We start from the raw sequence: 16091 nt of genomic DNA, 5'->3' as shown, positions 1-16091 counted from the left end.
GTTATGGGCTCTTAAAAATTCTTCAAGTAGCTAGATGTTTATGCTATTATTTTGACATGTAGTATGTAGCTACATGTAGCATGTTTTTGACTAACTTTTAAAACGTTTAAAGCCTTAGCAACTTACCAACTTTGAGAATGTGTAGAGGTTTACCGTTTTTGACTAACTTTGAAAAGTTTAGTGCATTTGCTAACTTTGAATACAACTAGCGCCTTTGCAGTTTTGCTAAACATTTAGTGCTTCACTTTTTGCTAACTTTGAAAACACTTATTACACTTAGCTCCCCCTAAATGCATTTTTTCAGATAAACTCTGAAGCGCTAATTTACTTGTCTGTTTGGTAAAGTTTCAGAAGACTAAAGTACAAAAAAATTGAAAAATTCTTCAAGTAGCTAGAAGTTTATATTCATGCTCTTATTATGAAGTCTGTTTACGCAGCAGTTTTGTTTCCTCTTTTCAAAGTGTCTCTTTTTTTTAAAGAAACTTTATTGAGACAACTAGATGAACAAATTAGGTATACAGAAGAAAACAACAAATGAAACCCTGCCCTGGTCAATTAGACAAATTCAACAACAGAGTTAGTAAAAGTCAACAACTATAAAACTGAAACCATGTGTGAAAAATGGTATAGTGTGTATGGGGAGACAATGGTTAAAATTAGCACTTCGGCAGTAGATTCCTCAGCAGTACATCGCTTTGGTGGAATTAATGTTTATGATTAAAGATTGAGAGGTTAGCACAACTAACTGGTTCCCACCACTGCTTCCCATGTAGCTTCAGATGATAATTTTGCCACAGGACACACACAGGAAGTTGTAGTTGTACCTGAATGTGTTTCACCAGGAATTCCAGGAAGGTTCCTTGTTCCAAGGAGAAGAAGTCTTTGACGTGAAAGTGTTTGGTCAGCTTCTTCTCCAGAGTGGAGATGTATGCCAGAGTGATGGCTGAGGTTTGAGCAGCCAGGTTGTCTTTTACATATTGTTTCAGTTTGCCTGTGAAATACAAACCACACATATCCATCAATGGTGCTCAACTCTGGCTGGAAAAACATTCATGGTCAAAAGACTACACAACATTCATATCACAGCGGTGCTATTTTCTCTTTAGGAACCTTCACTGGGGAGGGTCGGAGCAGTTTTGTCCACCGCTTTAGCTTCCTCTGTAGCTTTGGTGGTCTTCTCTTTGGGCACCAGGTCCTGTGGAACCGCCAGGGAACCGCCACAGATGGCCAGCTGGAACAGAGCTCTCGTCAGCCGATCGACTGACACCTGCATCAAGAAGCTCTGGATGTGCTGGGTTGGTAAAAGAAACACACAGCTCTGTGTTAGGAACCACTTCTCTCTTAAGTACACACAGAAACATGGCCGCTCTGTTTTTGGACTGATCGCAAAGCAAACTGCGAAGGGAGAATATTTGACTGAGAAAACATTAGGTGATGTTGCAGCAGCTGATGTCTGCCCTTTGACCGACAGTCTGCATCTACATCCCTGCAGCAGGTGGCCATGGATAGCAGGTCTACGAATGAGGTGAAGTCAGTGAAAAAGTCCAACGTTACTTCAATTGAAGGAGATGCGCAGGTACAAACTGCACCATAAATAGGGCACATCTCCAATTGAATTAATAATCTCTCAGAATGAGAGAACTCATCACGAGTTCAGTCCATTAAAGTCGAATCAGTGTGAACAAGTTAAATCCAGCAGGTTTGCAACTTCATTAAGGATTAGGAGATGATGGGTGGCTTTTCTTTGAATGAGCTTCAGTCTGAAGGCTCATGTTGAGAGACTTAGCAGAATTACCACCCTGTCGTTCTGAGCGCTGAGCTCAGGACTAACTGGGGGAAAAAAGCGGCAGACATCTCCAACCTCTTTGTGAATAGAGTGCATTCGTCATAGTCTGGCACCCACCTTCGCCATCCTGGGGCTGAACACTCCCTGGGCGTTCGACAGGACCTCCAGCACGACGTCGCCTGCTGACATGGAGGCATACTTCTTCCTGAGGTCAGCGTTTCCTGTAGAGGAGAAGGAAGCGGCGCCTTGCAGCGGTTCTAGGACGCTCTTCTTGACTTTCCTCAGTCGCTCCATGGTCTCCTCCTCCAGCTCTTTCTGGATGATTTCCCTTGCCTGTTCCAGGCGGGCTTGCTCATATCGGCTCGCCTTGATCAGGCTCTTCAGAGGAGATGCAAACCACCGTTAATAGAAATAAGACCCGGTCGTAGATCAGGTGCAAGAAAACCACAATCTTTCACAATGACCAAAATGAAGGTACATCATTTGATTATTGATTGAAAGAAAATAGGTTATGTTTACATTCTGTTCTATTAAGTGCTGCACTGAGAGCAGCTGAAACACTAGTCGTTCAGTTTTATGATGTTCGGAGTAAAGTGTGATGTAATACTGATGTAATGATGATTTAATGCAGATGAAGAAGTTACTTTACTGAACTACGATGTTTTTAAGCATGAGATGATAATAATTTTAATGAGAAGTTGGGCTTTGACTCAGTATCAGAAAATGCGTATTGATAAAGAACCTAACCAACCCAACATATAAGGTTAAACAACATAAAATTATACAACTTCATTCTCAACGTATTTGAAGAATTGATAAAAATACAAATTGATGTCGCTGATCAACTTTTCAAGTGTCAATTTATGTCACTTTATACAGAAAATAGCTCAAGTTTAAGCCTTGCCTGTCATCTATCTGTATGTGACAGAAATATTTAATATTATTACTATTATTATCATTAACCTTTATTTTACCAGGAAAATCCCACTGATATTAAAAATATCTTACACAAAGAAATGCTGATAAAATAAATAAATATTTTATTGGATCAAATTTAGCTTTGATTTACTTTTTGGTTTATTTTATTCTGCTTTCACCTTTTTACTAATCGTTTTCCCATCTAAAGATCTAAAACTTTCTGAAATTTTTAACAATTTCCAAACATTTTCCTCAGGAAACTGGCTAATTCTGCAAAGATATTCACTCTTAAAGGATAAAGGGAGTTTCAATCACATAGATGTATGATTAAAATCCCCTTGGCTGAGGACAGGAATTAACCAACCAGTGAGTAATCATAACTGCAGCATGTCGAGTGTCTTACCGAAATCGGTAGACCAAAGCTGGGAATCCTGATCCCCAGCTCGTAGGGAGAATCACAGTTGTAATGATCAGACAGATGCTTCATAAACTCTGCCAGGTCCAACCTTTGCTTTGAATGCTTCCTCCTAAAAACATTAATTTGCTGCAAAAACAAAACAACATTAAATGTACATATTTTCACATTTTTAGTCGTCGCTCTTTGGAATGTTGATTTGCAGGTCGACTTCGTCAGCTTTAACTGGAATATTCTTGAGCGGCACCTTTAAGATGTCTACGGTCTCGATCTCAGGGATGTCGTCGTCTTTCGTGTTGCTGTCAATCTTGAACATGCGATGAACGAGGGGGAGCTTGCACAGCGGCCCCAGGTTGAGCTCTTCGTAGCGCTTCTTGTCCTTCAGACCGGCCAGCGACTGGCCGAGCTCATACAGCGTGCAGATGGACGTCACCGCCTCTGTAGCCTTTCATACAGGGCAAAGCTCTTCTCAGCACAGCACTCAAATATGAAAGAGTTTATGCCAAACATGTGTGTACCCACCTCTATGAACATGTTAACCTCTCTGATGAGGTACTGAAGGTTTTTGAGAGCTGGAATAGTCCAAGGTTTCAGGATTCCTGGGTCCAAGGAAGGAAACATTATGCAAACCCGGGATATCACCTAGACAGAGATGTTGAGAGTAGGAAAACTTTAAAAACAGCAAATGGTCCTGTATGAGTATCGTTACGAGTAGCTTTTTTATTTTTTTATTTTTAAAGGGGCAATATTGTGTGTTTACCAACCACATTGTATCATTTTATAGCACAATCACATAACTGATTTACCTTCTGTTATAAAAATGTTGTATGTATCAAACATAACTTAAAAGAAATCTGATTTTGCAGAGATAGATCACTCCTGCACTCCTGGGTTGCAGGAGAAGGGTGTTCTGTAATACGGAGGTTTGGCTTAGGGGCTACGCATGGAATCCGTGTTACAAACCCAAATGGTTGCCATGGAAGATTAAAGTATTTATCAAACATGCATGAAAGAATCAAAGCAACATTCAGGAATGTTTTTGATGAGGGAATAAAATTACAACATGTGTTAAAGCTAAAAAAGTTGATTTTACATAATACTGCCCCTTTAAGAAAACTAGACCATACATGGCTTGTCAATAATTGCATACATTGGCCTAACTGTAACCACAGTGTCAGCTTTAAATAACTAAATTTCAACATATAGTCAAACCCAGTCAACATTTATACTCTCAAATGATTTGGTCAAAAACAGAAAAACTGTAAGCTTTATTCTTTCCTCCATTTCACCTTTTCTTTAGTGACCAGCTCCCCCTCGGAGGCGATTTCTCGTACAACGCTCTCTGTCACGCTGTTGATTGTTTCCGGATCCTTGGCCCTCTTCCTCCTTCTCAACTCGTCATCGTCCTCCATGGCCTCCATGGCCTCCAGGGCCCGCATGTTGCCGCCGTGGATCTCCCTCTGCTGGGCATAAAGCCTTTCTCTGAAGACAGGCACACTGGCCTCTTTCTGATTGGCTTCTTTTGCTTTGCCTTTCTTCTCTTTGGTCACCGCCTCACTCGCCCCCAGCACCGGGAAATCACTATCGGTCAGCAGGGCGGCACCCTCTGGAGGTGGCATCTCTACTTCGGCGGCCTTCGTGTGGTTTTGTGTTGCTGCAAGAAATAACATTAAAACGGATTTTTATAAAGTTGGAGGCAAAGAAGGGATGGTGGCGATTAAAAGTGAAAGCTACCATGCGGGGCCTACCTTCGGCTCTCTGCCACGCCTTTGTCTGGGGATTGACTGCCGACTCGGTTTGACTTGGCTGCTTCTTTGCTTCCAAGTTGTCGTACAGGGACATGTACTGCCTGAGTGGAAACGGTTCCCTGAACATCTGAGTGTAGTAGGCTTGCAGCTGCTCCATTGTTGGCGCTGTCAATTGATGAGTCTTTATTACCTGGAACACATTGGTGGACTTGATGATCAAGTTTCAAATACAGATGCAGCGCCCCCTATTCTTATCGGCACGCTATTTTTAAAAAGTCTTACATTAACTTCTTTCATTGTAGGAACATAAACCTATACAGAACATTTTTTGAAAAGTCCCATCTTTGACGCAATAAAATACCTCCAATGTTAAGAAATATTTGTTTTTAAGCACTTATGGTGACGCAAATACTGTCTTTGCATTAATATAAAAATCTTTTGTTGCTACACTTTCTGAATGTCTTGCACTATTTCAATTTTGCTGCCATCTTTGACTTTTACACTGTGAATGTCCGACATTTTATTTCCTATCTTCATTTTAACCAATTTATGTAATGAATTAGTTAATTTAATTAAGTCAGTCTAGTTCTCACCTCTGTGCATTTGTCCTATTAATTGTCATTACTTAATGTGACGATAGGTTTTTTTTATTGTTGTGACTTTAATCTTATTTAGTGTCAGGAATGTCACAGTGAGAATGAGAATCATAATGTTATTGCTTTTTTGTCTGATACATGTTAAGAAATAACAATAAAGCTGACTTTGACTTCATTGGGCCATTTCCTACCAAACATATGTAACACAAGCATTTAATCTCATGTATACTTTACATTTTAATTTATGTTTAGATACTTTCAAATACCAGTTCACAGCTTCCTGTTTCCCAAGGGTTTAAAAATGACATAACGTAAAAACCTGTTCCTCTAATTCTTTAAATTGGGAAATAGATAAAAACATGCCATTCAACTATAGCAGGGCATGACTACGAAAACATAGTTGCAGTTACCAATATATACAGTTAGACAAATAATGCCACATTTCCAGTTTAAAAGAACTTGAACTCTGTGAATTAAGGCTAGATCTGTAATTCTGTGGCTCCATCATCTTTTAAAGGTTTGTCGTCCTTGTTAGAAAGTGTGAGCTATTGTAAACTCAAGAAGATATGAGAGGATTTTAAGTAAAAATCTGGTGAAGTCAACTGGAAACTTTAAATAGATCATCCTCCGACAGGGTTTCCCCCAGTGTATTATAAGCCTGGTGGGCCACCAGGCTTTACTTGTGCTCCAACCAGGCTTAGCATTGCTCATTTATTTAAATTATTTTCAAATGTTTGCATTTTTTAAGACTTTATAGTTGGTGTTCAGATATTAATCTTCCAATAACACATAATTATTAAGAGATATTTTGACATTTCCTATCAACTTTAAACATTTTCTAACTCAAAAACACGGTGGGACGCTGGATAAATGACTGCCGAGCGCCACAACCACCAGGCACAGCAGACTATCTAAATTACAAGGCCAAGTTAAGAGAAATGCTTCAATTTTTCTTCAATATTTACTTGAAGTGCAGTAGATGTACTCAAAAAAAAAAAAAAAAAAAAAAAAAATATATATATATATATATATATATATATATATATATATATATATATATATATATATATATATATATATATATATATATATATAATCAATTGTTCCTATCAGTAAACTTTAATATATGTCTCCACAGTGTTTGCTAAATCTACAATGAGGAAGTATCCAAAGAAGAGTTCAAAGTTCTTGTAATCTATTACATAGCAGGAAGTTCTGAAACCTATTTGGCCTGAAATGCTTCAAGGTGATTTTACAAAACCCTTTCTGTAAAACGGACAGTAAATGGAGTGCAAACACTAAAATTAGCTGCATTAATAGGATATTTTAATCAATGTATACATGGGTTCTGTGTAAAGATCAAGTCTTCTATTGATCACCAGCCAATCAATTGCACTTGATTGCTTTGCTTATTCCTTTCTCAAACTCACTCAGTTTAGACTCGAGTTGTTGAGGATTATCTCGTGAATAAAAGTCGTGACATTAGAGGTTTGATGACAAAACTCACCTGCAACACTCTCTGGTACAGCTGGTCTTGGGTCAGCTGTGGAACTGGCTGGGATGCAGCAACAGGTGGGCTGCCTGGGATGCAATGGGTTGATGACGATGAGGTAGAGGCCAAAGGTGAGCCAAGAAAGTTGATCGCTGACTGAGGGACAGAAGCACTGGGTGAGCTGTAATCCCACTGGAACGCAGGTGCTTGAGTTGCTGGGTTACTGCTGCTCCTCTCCTTGAGTGAATCTGGTGTCTGCGGTGTTGTAGGTCGACTGTCTTCTTTTATTCTTGTTGATGCTCTCTTTACGGGTTGACTTTTCGAGACATAAATCTTATGGAAAACCCTTTTCCCGTTGACAACTAGATCGTCTTTCAGAGATCCAACGAGGTCTGACACCGTTTTGAAACCCATAGACGATATGATCAAGTCGTGCTGGTATACCTGCTTGTATACTGTTGCCAAGGTCTTCAGGCGAATCCCCTGAGGATGTTCCTTTATCAAGTCAACAACATTTTGCAGAACATCTGTAGTAATTTTCCTTTGTGCTTTAGCTTCAGCAGCATCTTTGTTTTGACGCCGATGTTCCTTGTGAAACATCACATCGCCCTCCACCACCAGGTCTTCTAGAGTGGAAACCATGCTCAAAATGGAGGAAAAGTTTAAGTCGCGTACAACTAGGTTAGTGCGGTATTTCTGGCTGTAGAGATTGGACAATCTAGTCAGTGGTATCCCATTCTTGTGTAGGTACGCCAAAGCAACGACATTTTCCAAAACGTCCTCCATCTTGCTACAAAGAGAAAAAGACATAGGTGAAATAATGCTGAACAAGAGTTTGACGGTAATTTAACAAATTATACTTGAAAATGATTGAACAAAGAGATAAAAAGAAGGTCTTTTGTTGTCGTCGGAATTAACTTCTGGAATGGACTTACAAACGTATAGCTCATTATGGGTTTTCAAAATATTGATTAGAAATAAAGTATTTGATGGTTATAAGGACAAAATACTTCAAATTTTTTCGTATCTGATTTGGTTTTGGTGTGTTTTCTGCCCTTTTGTTTCCATGATACGTTTTGGGATTTTTTAAATATATTTATAAAGGAGCATTTTAGCTTAATTTGCCGAGCTTCAGCCTGTACCGTTTCAGTCAAGTTGTTAAAATTGTTGCAGTATTTTGAAGTAGGAATAACTAATTACTTGATGACAGATTTATATATATATATATATATATATATATATATATATATATATATATATATATATATATATATAAACTGATATCAGCAGTATCAATATTAGCGAATACTGATACTGCCTAATAGGAATGTTACTCATAAGCCATCACCAAAAAGACCCCACAACACTTTAGGTACTTTAGGATGAAAAAAATAGCACCTAATTTTTAGTGCTATAGTTTCAATATGTTTCCATTCGATTGTAATGCGAAATTAGAGTTAACTTTTAAAATGTCGCAAAAAAGAAAGAAAAAAAGCCAAATAGGAACAAATCATCCACGCTACACAAAGTGTAATTTCATCAGATTATTTTGAATTTTGCCGCTTCCAAACTAATGCCAATCTTCAAAAAAGCGCATAAAAACTTAACGAAACAGTTATTGATCAATTAAAATCTTTTAAAAACTTAAGATGTGAGGTACAACACAAGATTTTCATATATTCACAGTAAATAAAATACATAACTGAGCACGATTACTAATTAAATGAGGCTAAATAGAGACTAAATAGAAGTGAGAATTATTGTTTAAAATGACTAAATACTTGTGCAATTAAATTGCACAAGTATTTAGTCTTGTGCAAAGACTAAATACTTGTGTAATATTGTCATCACTGATGACAATATTACATAAATAAATAACAACGTTAAGGGTCATGTCAAAACAAGATTATTTAAACTACTGTACAATGCAACTACATTAAAACCTGTTACGTGAATACAATAACAGGATGTTAAGAGATTGTCATCTCAACATGCAGTGTTATGTCTTGTTTTCTCGTAAAAGAAACCAGTGATGTTGGCAAAGAGGTTTATTAAACCAGCCTATCCAGATTTGCATATGGAAACCTTGAAGATAGGCAGAGCGAAACTTATGAGATGGCAAAACAACAACAGCCACCAAAGAGCAACAAATAAGAGGGAAAGTGTACTTTAACGTTACCTCTAGCGTCTATGTTGCTGTGTATTCAAGTCTGGTTTATAGGTGTAAATACCTATTATACCTATTAAAGCTTAATGATTAAGCTTTTAGCAAAAGGATTTGTTAAGGAAAGACAGAAGAGGAATTTAAAGCATGATCACAGACTGAATCACACCCCATCCGCTGTAAACAGAGCGTGCAAACAAAGGGAAATCCTTCAGCTTAGATTTACTGTAATTATGCATCAGTTTGCGCAATTATTAAAAACAATTATTAGAAAAATGTTGTTTTGCTGTAGTAATTACCGTCAGAATATAACAGGACAAGGACAAATGGTGCACTTTGTGACAACAAAACACAACAAAATGTCAGCGCCCAGCAGCTTCAAGCTTTGTATTAAGCAAAAATACTCAAAATCCAAAATACATTAACATTTAACCAAGCATTTAACAAACAAAAAAAACAGTAGCCATTCTGGCGCAGCTTTAAACAACACCAAAAAATCGAGTTTATGTTGTTATATAAATGGTATAAATATATTATTCTCACCTTTTCCTTTACCACAAACTACATGTGCAGTGCCTCTCTTGAACTTCTTCACCAAGCTCCAACAATGACCACCAAGCTTCCTCTTTGTGTTTATGTACCCCCGCACCTTCCCTCCCTCTCCTTATCGAGTGCGCCGTCTGTGTTACATAGTCAGACAGGTCGGGGAGAAATGAAAGTGAAACTAGAAGCCTTGTTTCATTTCTCCGGAAAAGAGCCCCGCTGTTCAGATCAGCATACGTTGTCAGATAGTCATACGCTTAGTTCAGACATGTATACGCTGTCATTACCATATGATTTTATTTAATCGGCAACATAGAATCATGACTTAGATCATCATACACTTTGTTATTAACAGCTGTATGGCGTCCTGACTTAGCGGTTAAGTAGGTTAATGAGTTTTACACGGGCGTGTGTTGTAGTTGACTGCAGCTGCAACCAGACCTGCTTTAAATACACTTTGAAACCACGACAACGCTAGTTATCATATTATAAACAATTTAATGACTTATTTTCGTCATAACTTGTTGCGTATGCTGAACTGACAACTCCACTGACAGTCGGACTTCTTAATGCGAATAACAAGTTAATATGCTGCCATGTAAGAAAACAGAAGAAGTGACGAAGCAGAAGGGAAAACTAAACAAACACAAGCGGGGACGTCACCAAGAAGCCGAGGGCTTTAAGTTTCAGGTTCCCGGCTCGAACCAGCTGATTCACTGCAGCTGTTCAGTAACAAACCATATGACCTTGTTTCAGCTGTTTAACCAAGGAAGGGCAACAGGGTTCAGCACAAAAGTAGCTACAGTTCCCCAATGGCTGAGGGATAGCAAAGTTGTAAAAAAAAAAAAAAGCCCAAAAATGTCAACTTGAAAGATAAAGATATGCTTTGAAATTCGATAGTAGAGGAAAAAACATGCAGAATGTAAAGCAGTACAGGCATTTTTACAATCCAGAGCTTGTAATTTGAATTATTTTAGACATGCACTGAAACTTACTGGCACTTAAATAGAACAGCGAATGGGATTGTGAACATCTATATAAGGCTAATTGAGAAAGTTTATAAAATATTTTTTTAATCTTCTTTACTTGTAAAGAAGACAAAAATAATAATGATTTTTTTTCCACAATGCTTAACGGAATTATGTCTTTGGCTTATGGTAAGCTTTGAAGATAAATCTTATAAGTTAGCTATTACCTAATCAGTTAGCCAAAAGCTAACTCATTAGCTAAAATTTAACTCATTAGCTATCAGCTACTGTTTCATGACAAAATGAAACCTAAAAGGTTTCAGTTTGAAGGCTCTTAAAAACAGGACAGATTATTTGGCCATTAACCAATCAATGCACAAATAAGTGTGGTGAAAATATTGAATATTATAAAAAATAAAAGATTAGTGTTGAGACGCTTTACCAAGGCCGAGAAAGAGTCACACACTGTTAGACAAAGGGCCCATAGTAAAGAGTTACATTTTTGATTCTGTTAGACACCAAGGTCCATTTCTCATGAGAAACAGAAACTTATCAGGCCACAGAGACACGGTGTGATTTCAGGGAGTGTCTTCAGTCCATATAATCAGCTGCCCTCCTCCTTCTCCTCAGACGCTGCACAGACTTTTTTTTAGAAACTCTTCTCGGATGTAATGGTAAAGCGTCTCCTTTCAGCGCTGAAAGTTAATAAAATAAGTAAAGTCTGAATGCTATTCTTGGCTGATTTTATGCTCCGTGTGTCAATACAAATTATGATTCATCGATTGAGATTTTCATTCTCAACATTAGTCATGTCAGATACATATCATAACCCAAAATAACTGAGATGCTTTACTACCAAAGAGTTGCTAAATTGCATGTCAGCTAGCAGGCTGTAATAGCATTGTGAAAATGATTTTTATTGAAAGCAGAAGAAAAATAAGTACCTTGAAACTCTCAAGGCTAGAAAACAGAGTTGTTCTTGTCGAAACCAGCAGCATAATTTGTTAGGAATTTAGCACAGCATACCTTGGATTTGTCAGTTTATTTCTCAGTGCATCATGTTTTCTGTGTCCTCGGTGCAGCGCTGGAGCTTAAAAAGCAAATAGAAAGATCAGGAATGATCTTGACAAATAGAAACAGAAAAGCTATCTAGCTTACTAGCTAGTTTTCTTTCTAGCTTACTACTAGCTAACTTGCTTGCTAGCTTACTACAAGCTAGCTTGCTTGTTAGCTTACCACTAGCTAGCTTGATCGCGAGCTTACCACTAGCTAGCTAGAAACAGGATTAACAACAGACATGCATATCTCTAATTACATAAAATGTAATACTGTCAATGGCATCATGTAGAGTTCAACTGTGGACTTTCTAAGCCCACTGTAATTTTATTTTCAGATTAATTTATGAGATATATAAACTCATACATCAATTTCTAAACTCCTTCAGAGTGTTGACTCCCAAACAATTTGCTTGCACTGTGCCATCTTGGTTTTTTCAGATTCACTCATAACGCATCATTGTAGTCAACCTGAAGTCTTTTCAGACTTGGTTTTTCATAGTCTGTCCCCAAGTTTGCAGAATATAGTGGCATCTAGCAACAGCTGCTGAAAACATACACTTGATGCACTAAAAAAACCACAAGATCATCTGCATACATATGATGACAGTATACACATAACTTTTGACACAGCTGCACTGAGTATTGCAATGCTGTGATCAAAGTTCAGCAATATTGTCTGACCCTGAAACTCCATCTATAGTGCAGAGTTGCAGCATCTTGCACTCATTCATTTTTAGTTTCTTTCAGAAATCATTAGGATTAACTTAGCAGCTTATGAAACATACAATTAGCCATCAGTATGTTCTTATTCTTCCTGGTAAAATGCATATTTATATTGTGCATTAGTGACCTTCTTATGCAGCCTCACAGGCTTCTGTATGACAGTCTGCAATGTATTCTACCCAGTTACTAGTTACTGGCATAGGGATAAATAGTGCAAAATATGTATCAAACCTTAAGGACTAAAATAAAGATTTATTTTCAATCGTTCTTTCTCTCTTGCAGTTTGAAAACTGGGAAATGACTGAAATGTGTAACTTATAAATAACGTAGTAGATGATATTTCTTTCTGATAATTTACTGAATGGAAGCAACGTTTGAAAACGTAGTTAACTGAGCAAATACTGAAAAGGGTATTTTGCTACCTGCTGTTATTGCAGCAGCATCCATGAGCTGCTGCTGTTTGGTCTGCTTGCATGTCTTTGTTCTGAACGTTTATGGCAGAGATAAGCCTGAAAACAGCCGGTCCATCTTGGCTAGCACATCTCACATGCTAATATTAGCAACAGATAGCAAAGGTTCTGAAAAGTAATAGGTCGCTATTTTCCGTCAGCTGCTTATTTAAATGTATTAATAAGCAGTCATCTCACCGGTACTTTGAAAACGTAATATTGTTTCACTTATTATTCGCCATTTTTAGCAGCTTGAACGCTAGCATGTGAGCAAGCTATGAAGCTAACATAATGCTGCGTTCATGTTGTACTACAAGCTAGTAAATGCAACTTATCTGCTGAAAAACGCAGAAAAGAAATTATCATTGTAATTATATATATGTGTAACTGCGTCCAAGAACCCCACAAGAAGTTTCTTTTGTTGTTTCTATAAGCATTAGATTTAAAACTGTGGTCAACAGTCTCGCGAGTTGTGGCAGGTTATAAGTAAGAGCTGCTTTTTTTCCCGCACGACATGAACCTAGCATGATGTGAGTGATTTGTTTTTTTCGCTATGAACTTTATTAGTTTAGGACTAGAAGTGTTCAGAAAAATATGAAAAAGGTGATGCAGAACAAGAAAGCCTTAAAACAAAAATGAAGCAAAAAAAAGAAGGAAAAATAAATATATGCAATAAAATAACCAGTAGTGAGGGGTCTTGTTTTATTATTATCTGGGCATAAGTCAAATATAAAATGAGACATACAGATATAAAATATGTGGGAATAACTTCATATTTTCTTAAAAACATTGAAGAAAATTATTTCTCAAGGAAGATGGGAAGGTCTTTTCATATTACTTATTTATATATCAATTTACTATTGCAATTCTTAGTTGTAAAAACGTAATCTGGATTAACAATGACCCTTGAATTATTTTAATCAGAGCCTGAGGCCATAGTGATATGATAACTTTAATTACAGCATTAAATTATTTAGCAGTGCAGGTTTTTAATTTGTCAAAGTCTAGCATTTAGCGTTAGTGGGACCGTCTTAGGCTGTGATGTTAATAATAGTCATATTAACATATATTTGTTTATGTATTTGGAAAAGCAATAATGAAAATGGTTATTGTATTATTATTATTTATTATTATTATTATTATTATTATTATTATTATTATTATTATTATTATTATTATGTGAAGTATATTCCATTAAACTGATGATCAAGACGTGATGTTGTAATGCCAGAACTGACCAACAGAGGTCAGTATAACATCCATAGTCAGTAAATCTGCCTTTCAATCGTCGGAACGTGACTTTGTGAGTTGCAGTCCACATCCTTTTTTCTTTATGTTTTTTAGTATTTTTTCCTGACTGTCCACTTCAGAAACCAGACCCATAATCATCTGCATTTACTCTCATTGTGTAAACAATAACTTTAGGCTCCATTTAAAATTCCTTACATGTCAATGTGAGAGGTAGTGTTGTCTGAAACATGAGCTGTTTTTCCATTATTGTGATTTTCCAAGTCCATTGAGTCGAACTTAGGGAAAAATGGAGGGCAAAGAAAACAGTGGGAAAAGACGATTCTGTCTGCCTGTTTTCCCACAAGAGCAGCATCAGTCTGTTGGTATTAACTTTAGCACTGCCATTAGCTTCTACAAGCAGATACTGGGTGTGCCTCGGTTTTGATGCTATATTATTAATGTAACTGGACAGCAACTACTATACAATATATTTAAGTGTATATATCAAATATATGCAATAGACAGAAGGAACATAGCACTTCCACCAACTTTCTCTACCGTTCACATCTGCGGCAGCCATATTGTCAGCCTGAAACAATGGATGATGCCAGTGCCATCAATTATCAATCAATGTGTATTGAGCAGACCTACACTGTTGAGGCTTGTACATACCCCACAAGAACAGAGAAATACTTTTTTCTCCCAGAACACAACGATATTACCCTGTTGTCGGAGCACAACATTTTGGATCTTTTGCATCTTGTTCTTGACACATTTGAGGGAAAATTAATCGGGTCAGGAGTTTGAAGTGGGCGCGGTCACTAGTAGCTACAGCTGTTAGCTTGGTGACTGAGCACAACAATGAAGAAATCCTGCTCATTTTCTCAATTGCAGTTGCAACAAATGACTGAAGTCCTTTTTTTTCTATGCTGGTCACAAGACTTCCTGTTGTGGTCCCAGTGGGAGTTTGAAGCGCAGCTGTGTGCACATCTGTACTATAAACACTAAATCCATCATCTTGTCCTGGGCCGTAGCAGCCAACCAGCCAACTGTTGGAAAGCCAGAACCACAGCAGAGAGAGAAGAAGAGGCATAGCTGGAGTCTCTGGAGCCCACCAGGAATGTGTTAGGGTGTTGTGTTGGGAACCCGGCCACATGACGGGCTGGACACAACTGAACTCCCTCAGCAGATAATATGGACTCAACCTCTGAAATAACAACATATCAGCAACATGACTACTGGCACCATGTGACATAAAACAATCAAACAAAACCATGTCAGTTGCTGACATTTGTACAGTAATTAACGATTTCTCCACTCCTCCTGAAGAAACGCATGCAAATAATATTTCTGTGTAAACAAGAGAAGCTCTGTTCATCCCAATCTGTTTCTAATACTCTGTAGTTACAAAGATGTTCTTCGTAGGATCTGTTAAAAGGTATTTATTGTTTTATTTTCTTCATTTCCTAAGGTGAGTCTTTCAGACTTTTTTTTTTACTTGAGGCTCTTCTTTAATCATTTACTTTCTCAGTTTCCCAAAACCATTCCAAGAACACCAAGTTTGTGCAGCCAAAAGCTCTTTGGGAGTCACTTCACTTTTGTACAAACATAATTTGTCAAGCTTTGTTGTTGCAATCTTTGTCGAATAAACTCCAAATTGGGAAAAAATGGTGTCTCTCTGGAACAGTCAGTTTGTGTTACAGACGACTTTATATTTGTGTCCACATGTGTAGACAAAGCGCCGGTAAAATCTCTCTCTTTTTTTTTTTTTCCTTCAGTTCTATGATTTATGTCTAAAGTATGCCATTTGCTATGCTTAAGATCTCTGCTATGTGAGGAAGATGAGCTCTAAGTCTTCAGAAGACATCAGAAGAGTTTGCTGGCATGCCAAACATTTCACAACCTTTAAATTACTACATACCACTTCTTGTTTATAAGATGAGAACATCCCAACCAACTCTGTTACAAACGACATGCTGACTGTTCTGTCAGTGTTAATCT

General features: G+C 37.5%; 1 protein-coding gene across 3 annotated transcripts in view; it reads right to left on the bottom strand.

Annotated features, from left to right (window-relative positions):
- LOC106932096 (uncharacterized) overlaps positions 1-13139 on the bottom strand; it is a 40912-nt gene extending 27773 nt beyond the window's left edge. The window contains exons 1-11 of one of the 3 annotated variants that reach the window (XM_015010618.2): positions 12834-13139; positions 11657-11720; positions 6971-7745; positions 4868-5057; positions 4409-4773; positions 3642-3761; positions 3367-3564; positions 3108-3248; positions 1904-2164; positions 1111-1291; positions 825-991 (exon numbers count right to left, since the gene is read on the bottom strand). In XM_015010618.2, coding sequence (XP_014866104.2) covers positions 825-991; positions 1111-1291; positions 1904-2164; positions 3108-3248; positions 3367-3564; positions 3642-3761; positions 4409-4773; positions 4868-5057; positions 6971-7745; positions 11657-11720; positions 12834-12858 — 2487 coding nt within the window. In that variant the 5' untranslated portion in view covers positions 12859-13139. Of the gene's footprint in view, positions 1-824; positions 992-1110; positions 1292-1903; positions 2165-3107; positions 3249-3366; positions 3565-3641; positions 3762-4408; positions 4774-4867; positions 5058-6970; positions 7746-9662; positions 9797-11656; positions 11721-12833 lie in introns of those variants that run through there. The other 2 variants (XM_015010619.2, XM_088001094.1) reach the window with 2 other exon arrangements.
- Between the last annotated feature and the right edge of the window lie 2952 nt (positions 13140-16091).

Source organism: Poecilia mexicana, unplaced genomic scaffold (genome assembly GCF_051168715.1).
Source record: "Poecilia mexicana isolate PSO_F unplaced genomic scaffold, ASM5116871v1 scaffold_19, whole genome shotgun sequence".
Lineage (NCBI taxonomy): Eukaryota > Metazoa > Chordata > Actinopteri > Cyprinodontiformes > Poeciliidae > Poecilia > Poecilia mexicana.
This window is presented reverse-complemented; position numbering and strand designations above follow the sequence as displayed.